This window comes from Emydura macquarii, unplaced genomic scaffold, assembly GCF_026122565.2.
Source record: "Emydura macquarii macquarii isolate MOO-44397 ecotype Brisbane River unplaced genomic scaffold, CSIRO-AGI_Emac_v2 contig_18, whole genome shotgun sequence".
NCBI lineage: Eukaryota > Metazoa > Chordata > Testudines > Chelidae > Emydura > Emydura macquarii.
In genome coordinates this window covers 11,310,037-11,323,982 of record NW_027130155.1, presented here as the reverse complement: position 1 = coordinate 11,323,982, position 13,946 = coordinate 11,310,037, and the positions used below count along the sequence as shown (strand labels likewise).

The 13,946-nt window shown below is 41.3% G+C and overlaps 1 protein-coding gene and 1 long non-coding RNA gene across 2 annotated transcripts in view; one reads left to right on the top strand and one right to left on the bottom strand.

The window, feature by feature from the left end:
- Positions 1 to 10,890, top strand: part of LOC137160717 (uncharacterized) — a 29,796-nt gene extending 18,906 nt beyond the window's left edge. Inside the window, exon 3 of the long non-coding RNA XR_010921970.1 lies at positions 9,612 to 10,890. This is a non-coding gene — a long non-coding RNA (uncharacterized lncRNA). The remainder of the gene's footprint in view (positions 1 to 9,611) is intronic.
- SPHKAP (SPHK1 interactor, AKAP domain containing) overlaps positions 1 to 11,943 on the bottom strand; it is a 92,580-nt gene extending 80,637 nt beyond the window's left edge. Inside the window, exon 1 of the mRNA XM_067559391.1 lies at positions 11,869 to 11,943. Coding sequence (XP_067415492.1) covers positions 11,869 to 11,900 — 32 coding nt within the window. The 5' untranslated portion in view covers positions 11,901 to 11,943. The remainder of the gene's footprint in view (positions 1 to 11,868) is intronic.
- Positions 11,944 to 13,946: the final 2,003 nt, after the last annotated feature.

The following is a 13,946-nucleotide window of genomic DNA, read 5'->3' as shown; positions in this document are numbered from 1 at the left end:
AGTAAAGCTCAATAAGCACCTGCTTTATTTTCAGATCTCTCATTCCATCACTTTTATGGGGTGCACATCCTTGCTATTTTGCAGAGAATTTGCATTTCATCTTTATCAGAATGATACAGCTGCAGAAATACCAGGCCTTACATTAGATGTCTCATACAAAGTGAATAATCACAACAGAGAAAAGGCAAACTGAGCTACAGTAATTCTAAGTCTAAAAGGATCTTTCTATAGTCAGTGGGAACTAAATGCAATTGTTCTATTCTTCAGTTCCATCTATGGGGAGTTGGCTTTTCAAGTCCTTCAAATGCAATTATTCTGTTCAAAATCAAAGCCTTTATTGCTGGTGTTGATGATGTTCACATTATCTGTAAACAAGATTTTAAAAAAATACGACTGGAGAACACCCCCCACTTACCTTCAAAATACACTGAAAAAATACTTTCATGCTATACCCGTGGAAATATCGGTTTTAGTGGGTGATGATTCCTAAAATAAGGATAACTGTTAACATACATAGGGCCTGATTCTGATATAAATCAGAGGCAGGGGTCAGGGGCTCAATGGAGTTACACCTGTGTAAAACTGGTCTGAGACCAGAATCAAGAAGTGCTAGCTCAATCAGTAGCAGGAAGCTGCTTTGTTTTAAGCTTACCTGCCTAACTTAGAGCATCACAAAACACCAGTGCTGTCACTGAGAAATGGGGAGAGTTAAAAGTGGGGGGATGTTGCCAGGGATGGACTATGGAGACATTATAAATCTAAGACCTGATCCTGCAAACATTTAGTTACATGCTTCACTTCACTCACATGAGCAGTTTAACTGAAATCAGTGGGGTTAACCACACAAAGTTAAGCAGATGCATACATGTTTGCAGGAGTGGGGCCTAAATCTTCCACTTCATATAATAAAACCTCACACACCAATATGGAATTGATACAAAATAGAGATCTGAGCTCGATATGAAATAAAATAACAATAGGAAACCAAAGATGGAAAACATACAAGTGAAAGTAAACACGTAATGATGAACAAAGATTCATTTAGGATTTCTGTAAGCAAACTACTAATACTGCTATTAGAGCTATGACAAGGTAGATGAAGGCACAATCCATGGTTACAATTTGTGTTGACCTGTCCCTCCCCGTTATCCTAAACATCTCAAATACTGGTCAGATCTTGTACCCCTGAATGTCTGGCATAGCATACTGCATGGTAAATGGCAAATATTATATCCCCTTTTTCGTTAACATTTTTGGAGTTGTCTATTCTTGAGGCTAACTTAAAACCAAAATGCATCTAGATTAGTGGTGCCCAAGCTCTTCCTGTCATCCCCCTTCCCCCTTATCAGTAATGGTATCTGTCCACACCCATCCTCCATTACTGCACCGCTAGCTCGGCAGAGATGCTTGGGCTGGAGGCAGAACTGAGGATGGAGCTAGCCTAGGGGCAGAGAGGGAATGAGGGCAGAGCTGGGCTAGGGGCAGAGCAGAGCGCCCCCCGCCCTCCCCCCCGGAAGGCTCCGCCATGCTCCCCTAGGGGGGCACACCTCACAGTCTGGGGACCATTGATCAAGATAATTTCCCACTCTTGCCTTTGTAGCTTGTAGGCTCTTCAAGGCACTTCCTTCAGTGCCTAGCACTAGCTGTCACTGATCTCAGCTGGAGGCTGTAGGTGCTACTGTAAGATATAATAGTAGATGACACATCTGGACCTGCTCCTGGAGTTGCTGAACATCCAAAATCCCCCCGCCTTGACTTCAATGAGTCTTGAGCCAGTAAGATGCCTATTGTATTATGGATGCATAAGGACATCAGGATCTGCCCCCCCCCCCCCCACTGCCCCATCTGCCCTCCCCATCCCCGGCAATGTATGGTCTAGGCTTATATCCCTAGGACAATTTGTACATGAAGTGCCAAGATCTTTTTCTCAGCAGGTTTCTGCTCTTCTTCTTCTGCCATAGATTTGTGCACACCCTCTGAAACTGGCTATAACTGCCCACTCTGCTAAAACAAGTTCAGATGACCAGTTGCTTAGAAACCTATCAGGCTTTAATTATCCTAGGTTTAAAGCAAGCTCTCCCCCCTCACCCCCATTTCCAGGAATAAATACTATCAAAAAACTAAGTGTGAAAACATCTCTCTCAAGCTTATCAAGACTTCATTTATAACCTTTGGAAGCATTCAATTTCCTGTATCACAGGTCACCGAGTGGATTGGTTTTTGCAATTCACTTCAACCAATTGTTTCGTGAAGATTTAACTTACTATCTAGTTACAAAACCTGATGCTGATCTCCTGAATAGCAAATCTGTCCCTGATTCATATTAAAAATGAGTTGTCAAATTCCTGTTTGATAAATTATCTGTATAATGTAGTGCAATTTGCTACACTCTGTGTGTCAGTGTAATTAGTCAGTGGAACATGCTGTTTTAGAAATTTACTAAATTTATTCTTTGCGCCTCCCAGTTTTGGATCTTGGTCCCTTTATTAAAAGACCAGAAAATCTGTTTTACTCGTATTAAGATATCCAAAATAGTGGTTGAATAGACTCTCTGGTTTTAACAGTTTCCCTAGATTTCACATTTTAAAAGCTGATTTACGCAGTACACTTATAGTGAAGTCTTTATTGTCACAGAATGACATTAGTAATAGAGATTCTCTGTGATTGAAAGTGCAAACAACTTTAATTCTACTGCAGCCAATATATCCAATTACACTGGAATCAAATGATAAAGTATCCCAGTTTCTGTGCCTAGGGCTTGATCCCCTTTCTCTTACAGTGGCATAAAGCCAGCAGTAACTTTCCTGAAGTAAATGGAATTATGAGCCTAATATTGGTAAGAGATCCAACTAGGACCCCAAGTCTTAAACAGCAATTGCCACTTTTTTTGGGAGCAGGGGTAAGAAATCAAGTTACAGTACTAATGGTAAGTAAAACCACCTATTCTGATCAATACAACCTTAAAAGTTGATCATATACAGCAGCCAATACACACTGATCTTACTGTATCTAACTGTTACAAATCTAAGGCTGGAGGGAGTAGAAGATAATCTGTATCTATGTTGGATTTTGTTTGATACACTTAATTCAGCAATAGCCACTAAACTTGATTCCACAAACAGCCAAATTCCATAGTGTGATTGCCATTGAACATGAAACAGATCATGTGGCCTTATGGAAGGGCGACCTGTCCAAAGCTTGAGTCAGATGCCTTTCACAGTATTTGTGATTATGAACTTATTATAGTGTGCAAGAGCCAATACGACTTCAGATCTCAGTGAATGATAAAGTAAGAGTCCAAACTGAGCGTCTACATCTAATTTACATTCAGAAGTTCCATGTGCTCTAATGAGATTGTTTCTATGACCACATGCAGATCTGCTCCTAAACTATATTAAGCTATCCAGTTACATTGTACAGGAACATGCTGTGATCATTTTGGCGCCAAAGACTATATTTGATCATCACTTGCCCACAGAAAATCTTCTATTTTAACAATTTACATGAGATGGGTGCTTCTGGTTGCTCTGTAGGAATAAAGCTCTATTTCCCTACTAATAGCCCCGAGAAACACAAATTCAATTATTTTTCCCTTTGACAATATGAAGCTAACTATTTATTGATCAAAAAAATCTGTGATACTTTCTATAGCAAACATGACTCTAAAACCACTTTTGAAAAACTTTTACTCATCCTGTTAAGGCAGCTCAGTTCTGTTCATGCCTTTGGTCTCACACCTTCTTTCAGCCTGTGATCAACTTAGCTTCCCTTACACCAAAATATACATACCCAGAGCCAGCAATCCTGGCTTTCTTTCTCTGCTTTGCTTGTATCATCATGGCTCCTTCTATGGACTGATTCTCCACTGCCTTGCTTTTTTTCACATCAGAACAAAGTTGGTGTGAAAACACTAGCATCCTGATTTGGTGGTGGTTTACAATCATTTTGCACAGATGTGTATTACTATAGAGAGCAGCAGGCAGTGTGGAACTGGGCCAACAAATGAAAGGGAGGGATCTTCCATTTCTCTATTAAAACACTAAAATTCACTGTTTCCAACTATACAGGGAATATAGGTTGCTAAACCCAACACTACATAAATAGATGAGTCAGATCACTGAGCTGTTCACTTTGTCATTAAAGATTTATGGGGAAAACTCAGTGTCATCCTCAAAGGCCCAGTAGCAGTAGAAACAATTTATTGTTGTGACATACCATGGGAGGGCTGCATGGAGCTATACCTCATGGATCCCAGCTGAAAGTGAACTTCCTGCATAATGTGCACAGTATGAAGTAGGAGTAAGGCAAAATGAAGGGGGATCTAAAGATCTTTGCTTTCCTCAGGCCAGAATATGATTTTGTTCAGGGGTTGTTTTGCTTTTGTTTTTTTGATAACTGCGGAGTTATTCTAGCCACCACGCTGCAATATATTTCATGGAGCAGCTGTGAAACTCTTCTTTGTGCTCAGATGGTGGTTATTTGCTCCCCTCTGTTTCCCCTCCTACTGGGCCCAGCCTGGCTATTCAGGCTGACTGCTGGGCAAAGGATTTACTCTCATATCTTAAAGGAATCACTCAACTACTCAGTAAGTTATAAGAACACTATTATATTCTAAGTGAGAAATTATATATAAAAATGAAAGTCAATGAGAATTCTTAGGTACCAAGGAGTTACTGGGAAATCAAATGGGAGATTTGGCTGCACAAGAATAGTCAGGCCCTAGAGCCCAGTTCTTCGCTTGCTTTACTTCCATAGTACTGACACAAGTAGTCCCATTGCACTCTTAAGTGATAACAAGAACTCCCGACTAATTCACTGCTTACCTTGAAATGCCCTGTTAATACACCAACTACTGAGCAGCAGCCTGAGGCATTTTAATAGCCTTTTAGAGTATGTCTATGCAGCATTTTGGAGCCCAGCCCCAGTTGACTGACTTGGGTTAGTGGGGCTGGGGCTAGAGCTCTAGCACCAACTGTACAGCACTTTCAAGTTGTAGCCTGGGCTGTGAAACCTGGGGGCTGTGGGTTTCAGAGCCCAAATTCCAGTCTAAGCCACAGCTTCCACGAACTGTGTACAGGGCTCTTGTTAGAGCGCTAGCATGAGCCCCTGCTAGCCCAAGCCTGTCCACCTGAACGGGGAGGCTCACTCAACAACGCTGTGTAGATGTGACCTTAATGACGGACACATTTCTTCCTTTCTTTTTTGAACTTTTAACTGGATGATATGATGCGGGGGGGGGGAATGCCTCTGTCAGGAAGGTCTTTAGACTAGATTGATAGCCTTATTCACAATGAGAAATACCTTCCTTCATGAATAACCCGCATTCCCCAACCCTCTCCCCCCAACTTCAGTGGGGCTACCTTTGGACTAAGGCACCACTCTGTGCAAGAGGATATTGGAATCTGGCTTCTTTGACATTAAAAAGTACATCTCTTCTAAAGTCTGTTTATTTAAAAAAAAAGGTCAAACTTGTACAGTTCATGATTAGTCCCTATATAAAATACTGTATTTTAAGTACCTCATCCTAAAATGCTAACGACATCTTCTAAGGCTGAAAACCAGCCATTTTACTCACAAATATAAGCATCTTTAGACTATATAATATGACTTGACTTAAAGTCCACCTCCATTACTTTAAACCAAAACAAGCTGTTGATGATAGAATGCAAACACATGCCTTAGTGTTTAACAGGTAACAACCCATAACAAACACTGGAGGGCTTGATTAATCTAGCTATCATGGCTGCATTTCTTTAAAGTGCTAATCAATTTCACATCAAATAGATTGAAACCCCACACAAACTGCTAGCATAGTTCAAACACAGTATTTATTTCGAAAAACAAACACACTGCATTGACTTTCACTTGATTTATGATTTGTTTGTGCAAAAGCTCATCACTACTACAGTATATAAGGTTATATAGTCATGTAATCTTGGCCTCACAACTCCTTAACAATTACATTGTTACTACTTTGTACAGTAGTTCCTTACAATCTAAGAAACAACTTTTTTTATGGGAGTGGGGCTGGGGGTGGGGGGATCTTTGCAAAGACTGCAAGCTTTCTATCCTGATGTTACCAGCAGAGCAGTCTTTTCCTTTAATAAAAATTACAATTTATTTTAAAGGGGTAAACAACATCAGTAGTACAATTAACTTAGGTCAGTACTAAGAGGTTGGCAGATCTACAAGACAATAGTAGCACCAAACTGAGGGAATACAAGATGATTTCTAGGTATGTTAGACCATTTCCCTACTAATATGATCCCTTTCCACTAGGAACTGAAATATTGTAGACCATTTAAAATTGAATGAGAGATTCTGACCTCTTTTAAATACACTGCAGAACTATCCATTTCTTCTCTTCAATACAAAATGTCCCTTTGATCTTCTGTGCAACTACTCAATGCAGAAACTATGAAGATTGTTTCATTGGTATAAAAATAAAGCAGCTGGATTATGACATTTAAAGTCCTAATTATGACTAAAAATATTCAAAAAGTGCATCTTCAAAGCATGTATCCTTTCGGGGCCTGCTCAGTGCATGGAACACTCTTTGACTTAAATGGGAGTCCCATGAATGGAGTGAAATTCATGTTTCTGTTGATGGCCAGCATAGTTACACTTGCATTTTCCAGACTTAAGTGAAACGCACAAGCCTGGTGCTGCCTCTCTGCAAGTAGAATTTCACTGATGAAGCAGCTACTGGGTAACTAATCCCCACAACACCTCTGATCTAGATAAATATTATAACCTAATAATGCTTCTATTCTCCATGGATATGTGGTCATCCAAGTACACGCAGTCTAAATCCTGTCTTGCTGATTAAAAAGCTTTACTTGCAGTACAAGGAGTCCTCAGTTCAATGATCTCCACGAGCAAATGCATGCATGGGCTTGGGCACACCCAAGCTCTACTTAATCCCTATGCTGAAGCCTTGTGGGATGGCTTTAGCATGCACAGGTCTTGTGCTGTTTTTCTGCACAGGAGTGAATTTCACTAGCTGGGAATTTGCCTGCTTATGGGCTAGAGCAGTTGGTTTTATGTGACTTCACCAAAAGGGTTTTGGTGTCTTTTTTAAAGTACATTTCTTAACTGTAGGATTCAAATGAAGCTTTATCAGACAGTTGAAAGGATGAATTTGTATTCTTTTTCAATGATTACAGAGAGATATGGAGATGAAAATTGGGAGCTCTTTAAGAAGAGTTTATTAGATGGCCAAAAAACCATGATTCCACAATCAAGCAACCGGATAAACTTGGCTAAAAGCCAATCCAGGTTCAGTGGTGAAATGAAGGCAGCAATGGGGGAGAGGAAAGCAATATATAATAAATGGGCCAGGGGAGGAGGCCGGGTGGAGGGGGGTAAGCAATATCCATTTTCTACTCTTCCTTTTTTCTGATTTACAAGATATTGGGGGGAAGGGGGAGGAGAATACAGGGACAATAAGGAATTTCAGTATGTTAAGAACAAAATCAATTCTATCATGGTATTGGCCTATTACTAGATGGAGATGGTAAAATTGTTGTTGATGCAGGAAAAAAAGAAGTGTTCAACATATATTTATCTGAAAACAAACAAGATGAAAGATTTGTATCACATTAGGATATGAAATACCTTCCAGTCCAGTAGGAACCAAAGATAAACAATATCTACTAGGGATAAATGTTTTTAAATCAGTGGCCCTGGATCACATGCATCCAAGAGTTCAAAAAGAGCTGGTGTAGGAGATCACTAGCCTGCTGATGTTCATTTTAATTAAATCTTGGACTACTGGAGAAATCCCAAAAGACGGGAAACGCGTTTGTTTTGCCAGTATTCATAAAGGTCAGGTGAGATGACCACAGAATGACTAGTTTGACCTCAATCTTGGGTAAAATAATGGAAAAGCTGATAGGAGTATAATTATTTGAATCTCCTAACCTTTAATTGTTTAATGTATGTCAACATGATTTTATGGTAATGATTTTGACCTCATTCTTCAGTGAGACTATCTTTTTGGTTAATATTGGTAACTATATATCAATTCAGTTAAACTTTTGTAAGGTGTTTGGCTTTGTATCAAATGATGTTCTGATTAAAAACAACTTAGAACTACAGTAGAACCTCAGAGTTAGGAACACCAGAGTTATGAACTGACCCACCAATCACACGCCTCATTTAGAACTGGAAGTACACAATCAGGCAGCAGCAGAGAGGAGGGGGAAAAAAGCAAATATAGTACAGTGCTGTCCTAAAAGTGAACTACTACAAAAAAAAAAGTGGGGGGGGGAACAGTATTTTTCTTTTGCATAATGGCATTTCAAAGCTGTTAAATAAATATTCAGTTATAAACTTTTGAAAGAACCATAATGTTTTGTTCAGAGTTACAAACGTTGCAAGGTTACGAACAACCTCCATTCCCAAAGTGCTCATAACTCCGAGGTTCTACTGTATACAGTATCAATAAAGTACACTAAATGGTTTAAAAGTGGCTGACTCAAATAGTTAATGTAGAATCGTCGTCAACTGGGGGTGTTTCTAGCAGGGCTCTGCAAGGATCAGTACTAAAGCCAATACTAATCAACACATAAAATTTGTGGATGACACCAAGTTTGGCAAAATAATGAAAGAGCAGCTACACAAAGCAATTTGGATCACTTGGTAAAATGGGCCCACTCAAACAATGAATTTTAATATAGACAAATGCAAGGTCCTACATGTAGGAACAAGGGGTGCTTGCAATGCCACAGAATGGGGAACTGCCTTCCTGAAAGTAGTTGCTCTAAAAAAGAGCTATGGGGTCATAGTGGACAAGCAACTGAACATGAGCTCCCTGTGCGATGCTACAGCTAAAAGGTCTAGATTCTAATGAAATCCTTGTATGTATAAACAGGGCAGTAGTGTATTGGAGTAGAGTGGTGAAAATCACCTATGTTCATGGGGCTGGTGATATTGATATCGTAATACTGCATATGATTCCAGTGTCAGAATTTTAAAAAGGATGTTGGAAAAAGTGGAGACAGGGCAGAAAAGAGCCACAACTGACTTGAGGGCTGGAGAAAACAGCTTTAGAGTGAGGAGAACTCTAGTCTCTATCTGCTTTATCAGAAAGAGGTCAAGGGGGGGGGGAAAAAAGGTCAAGTGGTGACTTACATATGATGTAGAAATATCTTCATGGGCACAAAATACTGGGTACTAAAAGGCTCTTATCTAGAGGAGAAAGGCATTACAAGAATCAGTGGTTGGAAGCTGAAGCCAGACAAATTCAAATTGGAAATTAAGCACTTCTTTTTTTAACAGTGACGGTGATTAACATTTGGAACAACCTACCAAGGGAAATAAGTGGTAGATTTTCCATCTTTTTGTCTTCAAATCAAGGTTGGATTCCTTTCTGGAAGATATATTTTAGTTAAACATAAGTTATTAGGCTCAATACAGGTGAAATGAGTGAAATTTAATGGCCTGTGATACACAAGAGGTCAGACTAACTGATCGAATGGCCCCTTCTGGCTATTAGAATGAATCCCTTGCACTTTAAGACAGATTTTGGTTGAGGGTAGACTATTAAAAACATTGCAGTAGTCAATGTTTGAAAACTTAATCTATATAAGTTCACCTCTGTATTGTAGGGCCTGATCCTGCAACTGAGGAGAAGAAGGGCTTAAAAATGCAGCCTGGATGCTACTCATGAGGATGGAGGAGGGGAGACCGAATTATTGCCAGGGAATCTTATGCAGCCAAGCAAATCAGAACCCTTCTTCTGGGGTTTGTTATGAGAAACACATGAGCAGGTTGTTTACTGCAGGCTTCTCTACTAAAATAAAGGCAAAAGCCCTGATCTTGTAACTATTATTCACTAAGTGTGCCCATTAAAGTCAATGGAAGCTGAGGTCGCTCACTTGGCACCTTCCATATGTCCGTTATCACCTTCTATTTCCCCTTTTAATTGCATACACTCAAACAGCAGCATTAATTTTAGTTCTCTTTACAGCACCATACTAGAGGCAAAAAAAAAGAACACTCTATCCACTGCTAAAACATAAGATGCCTTTATCTCTAGTAGCATGTACCTTACACCATTTAAACAAAGTATTTGTCTGCATGCTATAATCAAGAATCAAAATAAACTGCATTTTGAAGATTACGCTGAGAAGTCTGCTGTAACAACCCTTAATGTTTGCCTTTTATGTATCAATATTCTCTCATTTACACCATCAGCTGTTCAAAAATGCTTTATCTGCAGCACATTCTCTGGAACTGACACAGTCATGGAATGTTGAACTTGCATTTGTTCTATTACTATAAAATAAATGTGGTTGACACACACACTGTTCAGTGGAGAAGTGATGAAAGAGCCTCTAGGATGTCATCTCATTTTTTTAGTGCTTTCCTAAGAAACCATTAACCTTATTTTGACTTTTTTATATTTATTTTCTGTTCAGTGTTTATGCCCCCTAAAGTATTAGAAATAAAAAAGCATTTAACTTAAATCCAAAACCATTACATTCAGCTTTTTTAAAAGCCTTCTTTATCATCCTGAAATCTAGATTTTATTTTTATGATGTGCATACATAAATGTATTTAGAAAAATTTAAAAGGACATGCTGTTAGATATTAAGTAGTGTTAAATAAAAAATTTTTTGCACATAGTAACTTCTACCCATATTTTGCTCTCTAAATTATGCATCGTCTGGTCTCTCTTTAAAATCCTATATATTGTTTTATATTCACAATACACAAAATCATTTGTTCTTTAGGCTTTTTTTTTTACTTTTGCAGTGCCTTTGACTGATGTGTACTAGTAAAATAAACAGCCAGCTCCCAATCTGAGATTACTAGTTTAAAAAAACAACCCCCAACCCTAACTATTGCTGCTTCATACAGCTAAACCTAGAGCATCCATATGCATGATTAATATTCAGTGCTACATGCTACAACTTTTATTGACTGTTTTTGCCACTAACCTATTTTCTTAAATATTCAGTATGAAAACCCTGACGGAATTTGATGCCATTTCATTTTTATTGCATTTAATTTACAGTGCAGCTACAGCTCTGATATTGATTTCATGTTGGCACAGCAATCTGTTATAAGGGGCTGAAAATGCTGTTCTACCAGGGGAAATAATTTGCTGGAAAGCATATATTAAAAACAAACCACTGCCAGTTAAACACTCCTCCCTCTCACTGAATATTTAGGGTGAAATGTAGTTTTCTGATGTCCCACTCTTCATTTAGCAATCCCATTTTCTCTCCCCGCCCCTACGATTTTCCCACTCCAGAAAGCGACGGTCAGACCCTCTCCTTCCTTTTAGAGTTAATAACTTTCACGATCTGTATCACTATTTTGAGAGCTGGTGCGGTGGCAGAGGGGAGAGATTTTTAAATCCCCTGTGAAGCAGTTCCCCCCTCCCCCCCACTGCTATTCGAGTGAGGGAGACCTGCAGCAAAGTTTTTTGCAAGGCAGCGAGCACCTGCCGCCAGTGGTGCCGGGCTCTGAGATAGCAGTCCCCCGCCCCCACAGCCAGGGAGGGTGGTTACAGGTCCCGACCCTATGCGCCATTAGAGGTATAGCCCCCTTCGGGCTGGGGGTAGGAAGAGACCCGGGGCGGGGGGGGGGGGGGGTAGCGAGGTAAGTGGGGCGGGCCGAGCGCTGGCCAGTACTGAACGAAGCGGCTGCCACTGCCCAGCACCTCGTCCCGGTGCCTCCCGCACCCACCCTGTGCCCGCCCCGGCAACCTGGCTCCAGCGGCGCTCGCCGGGAGCCGCGCTCCGAAGCGTCCTCGCCCAAGGCTGCTCCGCCTCGGGCTGCAGGCGAGGGCTGAGGCGGACACGCCGCCTGCCCCGCGGGGAGCTGGAGCCCCGGAGGGCGGGGGAAGGCTCCTACCTGGGGACGGTCAGCAGCGCACGGCCGGCCATGGCGGGGAGAGGCGAGGAGACGCGCCCCGGGCTCTGGCCGTGTCCGGGGAAGAGCGAGGGAGCACGGCGCGGCTCGGCTGCTGCCATCGCACTGCTCCCGCCCGCCTGGCTCCGCGCCGCCTCTGCCGCCTCGCTCCTCCTCCTGGGCCGCCCCGCAGGCTGGAGCGGCGGCAGCCCGCCGAGTTTGGACCCCGGCCCTTTAAATTCCACCCCGCTGGGGAAGTGCGGCAGCCCCTCCTGCCCCTGCATGCCGAGCCACGCAAACCGGAACCTGCTGGCACCTGCCTGCTGATCCTTGGTCAGTGTAGCTGCTGTCACGGCACCGTTCCTCCGTCTGTGGATAAATCTGGCCCCTGATACATCCCAGACCCGTCGCACTGGAAAAAACACATCCGGATCTTACCAGTTTTTAACTCCAATTCTCCCCCAATTCTACTATATAAATAGGGTGGGTCCAGTAGCTCCTGATGCACCAAAATATCCAAACTCTGTTGTAAGAGGGCACTGCAAGAATGTGCATCTGGCTCTTGCATCCTCTGTAATCCAGCTAATTTTTCTTAGCACAAACTCAAACATTCTACATAGATTTAAAAAGAGAAGTGCAGGTGCTGCAATTCAAAGATATTAATGCATCCCTGTTGAAAACACCATAAACACACAGACCCTTCTGAATCCTACCACCTTTTTGGCCACCTATACTCTAAAACTTTACTATCAAAATGGACAACAGATGCTGCTATTCCTACACGGCCAGAAGAATCCAGGCTTCAACACCTCCTAGCATAATAGCGTTAGACTCTTGGCAGAGTAAACTTTGGTCAGTGGACTTCTGAATTCTACTTTGTAGAGTCCAAATGTGGCTGCTCTGAGTCTGTTATAAAAATCTGAACACTCATGCATTATGGTACATGAGCACTATCCAAATACAGGTATACATCTCTTAGATTGCTTTGGAATTCTCAGTCAAGAGATCATGGAAATGTAGGGCTGGAAGGGACCTCAAAAGGTCATCTAGTCACCCCTGTGATGAGGCATGACCAAGTACACCTAGACCATCACTCAAATGACTGGGATTCCACAACCTCCCTTGAAAGCCTATTCCAGTGCTAACTATCCTTATAGTTAGAAAGTTTTTCCAAATATCTAACCTAAACCTCTCTTGCTGCAGATTAAGCCTATTACTTCTTGTCCTTCCTTCAATGGACATAGAGAACAATCAATCACTGTCCTCTTTATAACAACTCTTGTATTTGAAGACTATCATCAGGTCCCTCCCCTCCCCCCACATCCCCAGCCTTCTTTTCTCAAGACTAAACATGCCCAGTTTTTTAAACTTTCCTTGTAAGTTTAGAAAACCTGACCTTTTATCATTTTTGGTTGCTCTCATCTGGATTTACTCCAGTTTGTCCACCTCTTTCCTAAAGTGTGGCACCCAGAACTGTACAATACTACAGTGGAGGCCTCACCAGTGCCAAGTGGAACAGGACAATTACTTCCTGTGTCTTATATGCAACACTCATTTTAATACATCCCAGAATGATATTTAGCCTTTTTTTTTTTTTTTGGACTGCCTCACATCACGAGACAAGGTGGGTGAGGTAATATCTTTTACTGGACCAACTTCTGTTGGTGAGAGACAAGCTTTCAAGATACACATAGCTCTTCCTCAGGTCTTGGCAGGTCTGACCTGATGAAGAGCTCTGTGTAGCTCTAAAGCTTGTCTCTCCCGCCAACAGAAGTTGGTTCAATAAAGGTATCACCTCACCCACCTTGTCTCTCTATTATCCTGGGACTGACACAGCTATAGCAACATTGCATATCACATTGTTGACTCACCTTCAATTTGTGATCCACTGTAATCCACAGACCCTTTTCAGCAGTATTACTGCCTAGTCACTTATTTCCCATTTTGTAGTTGTGCATTTTTTCTTCCTAAGTGTAGTATTTTGCATTTGTCTTTGTTGAATTTTATCTGGTTGATTTCAAACCAATTCTCCAATTGGTCAAGGTTGTTTTGAATTCTAATATTCAAGATCTAATATTCTA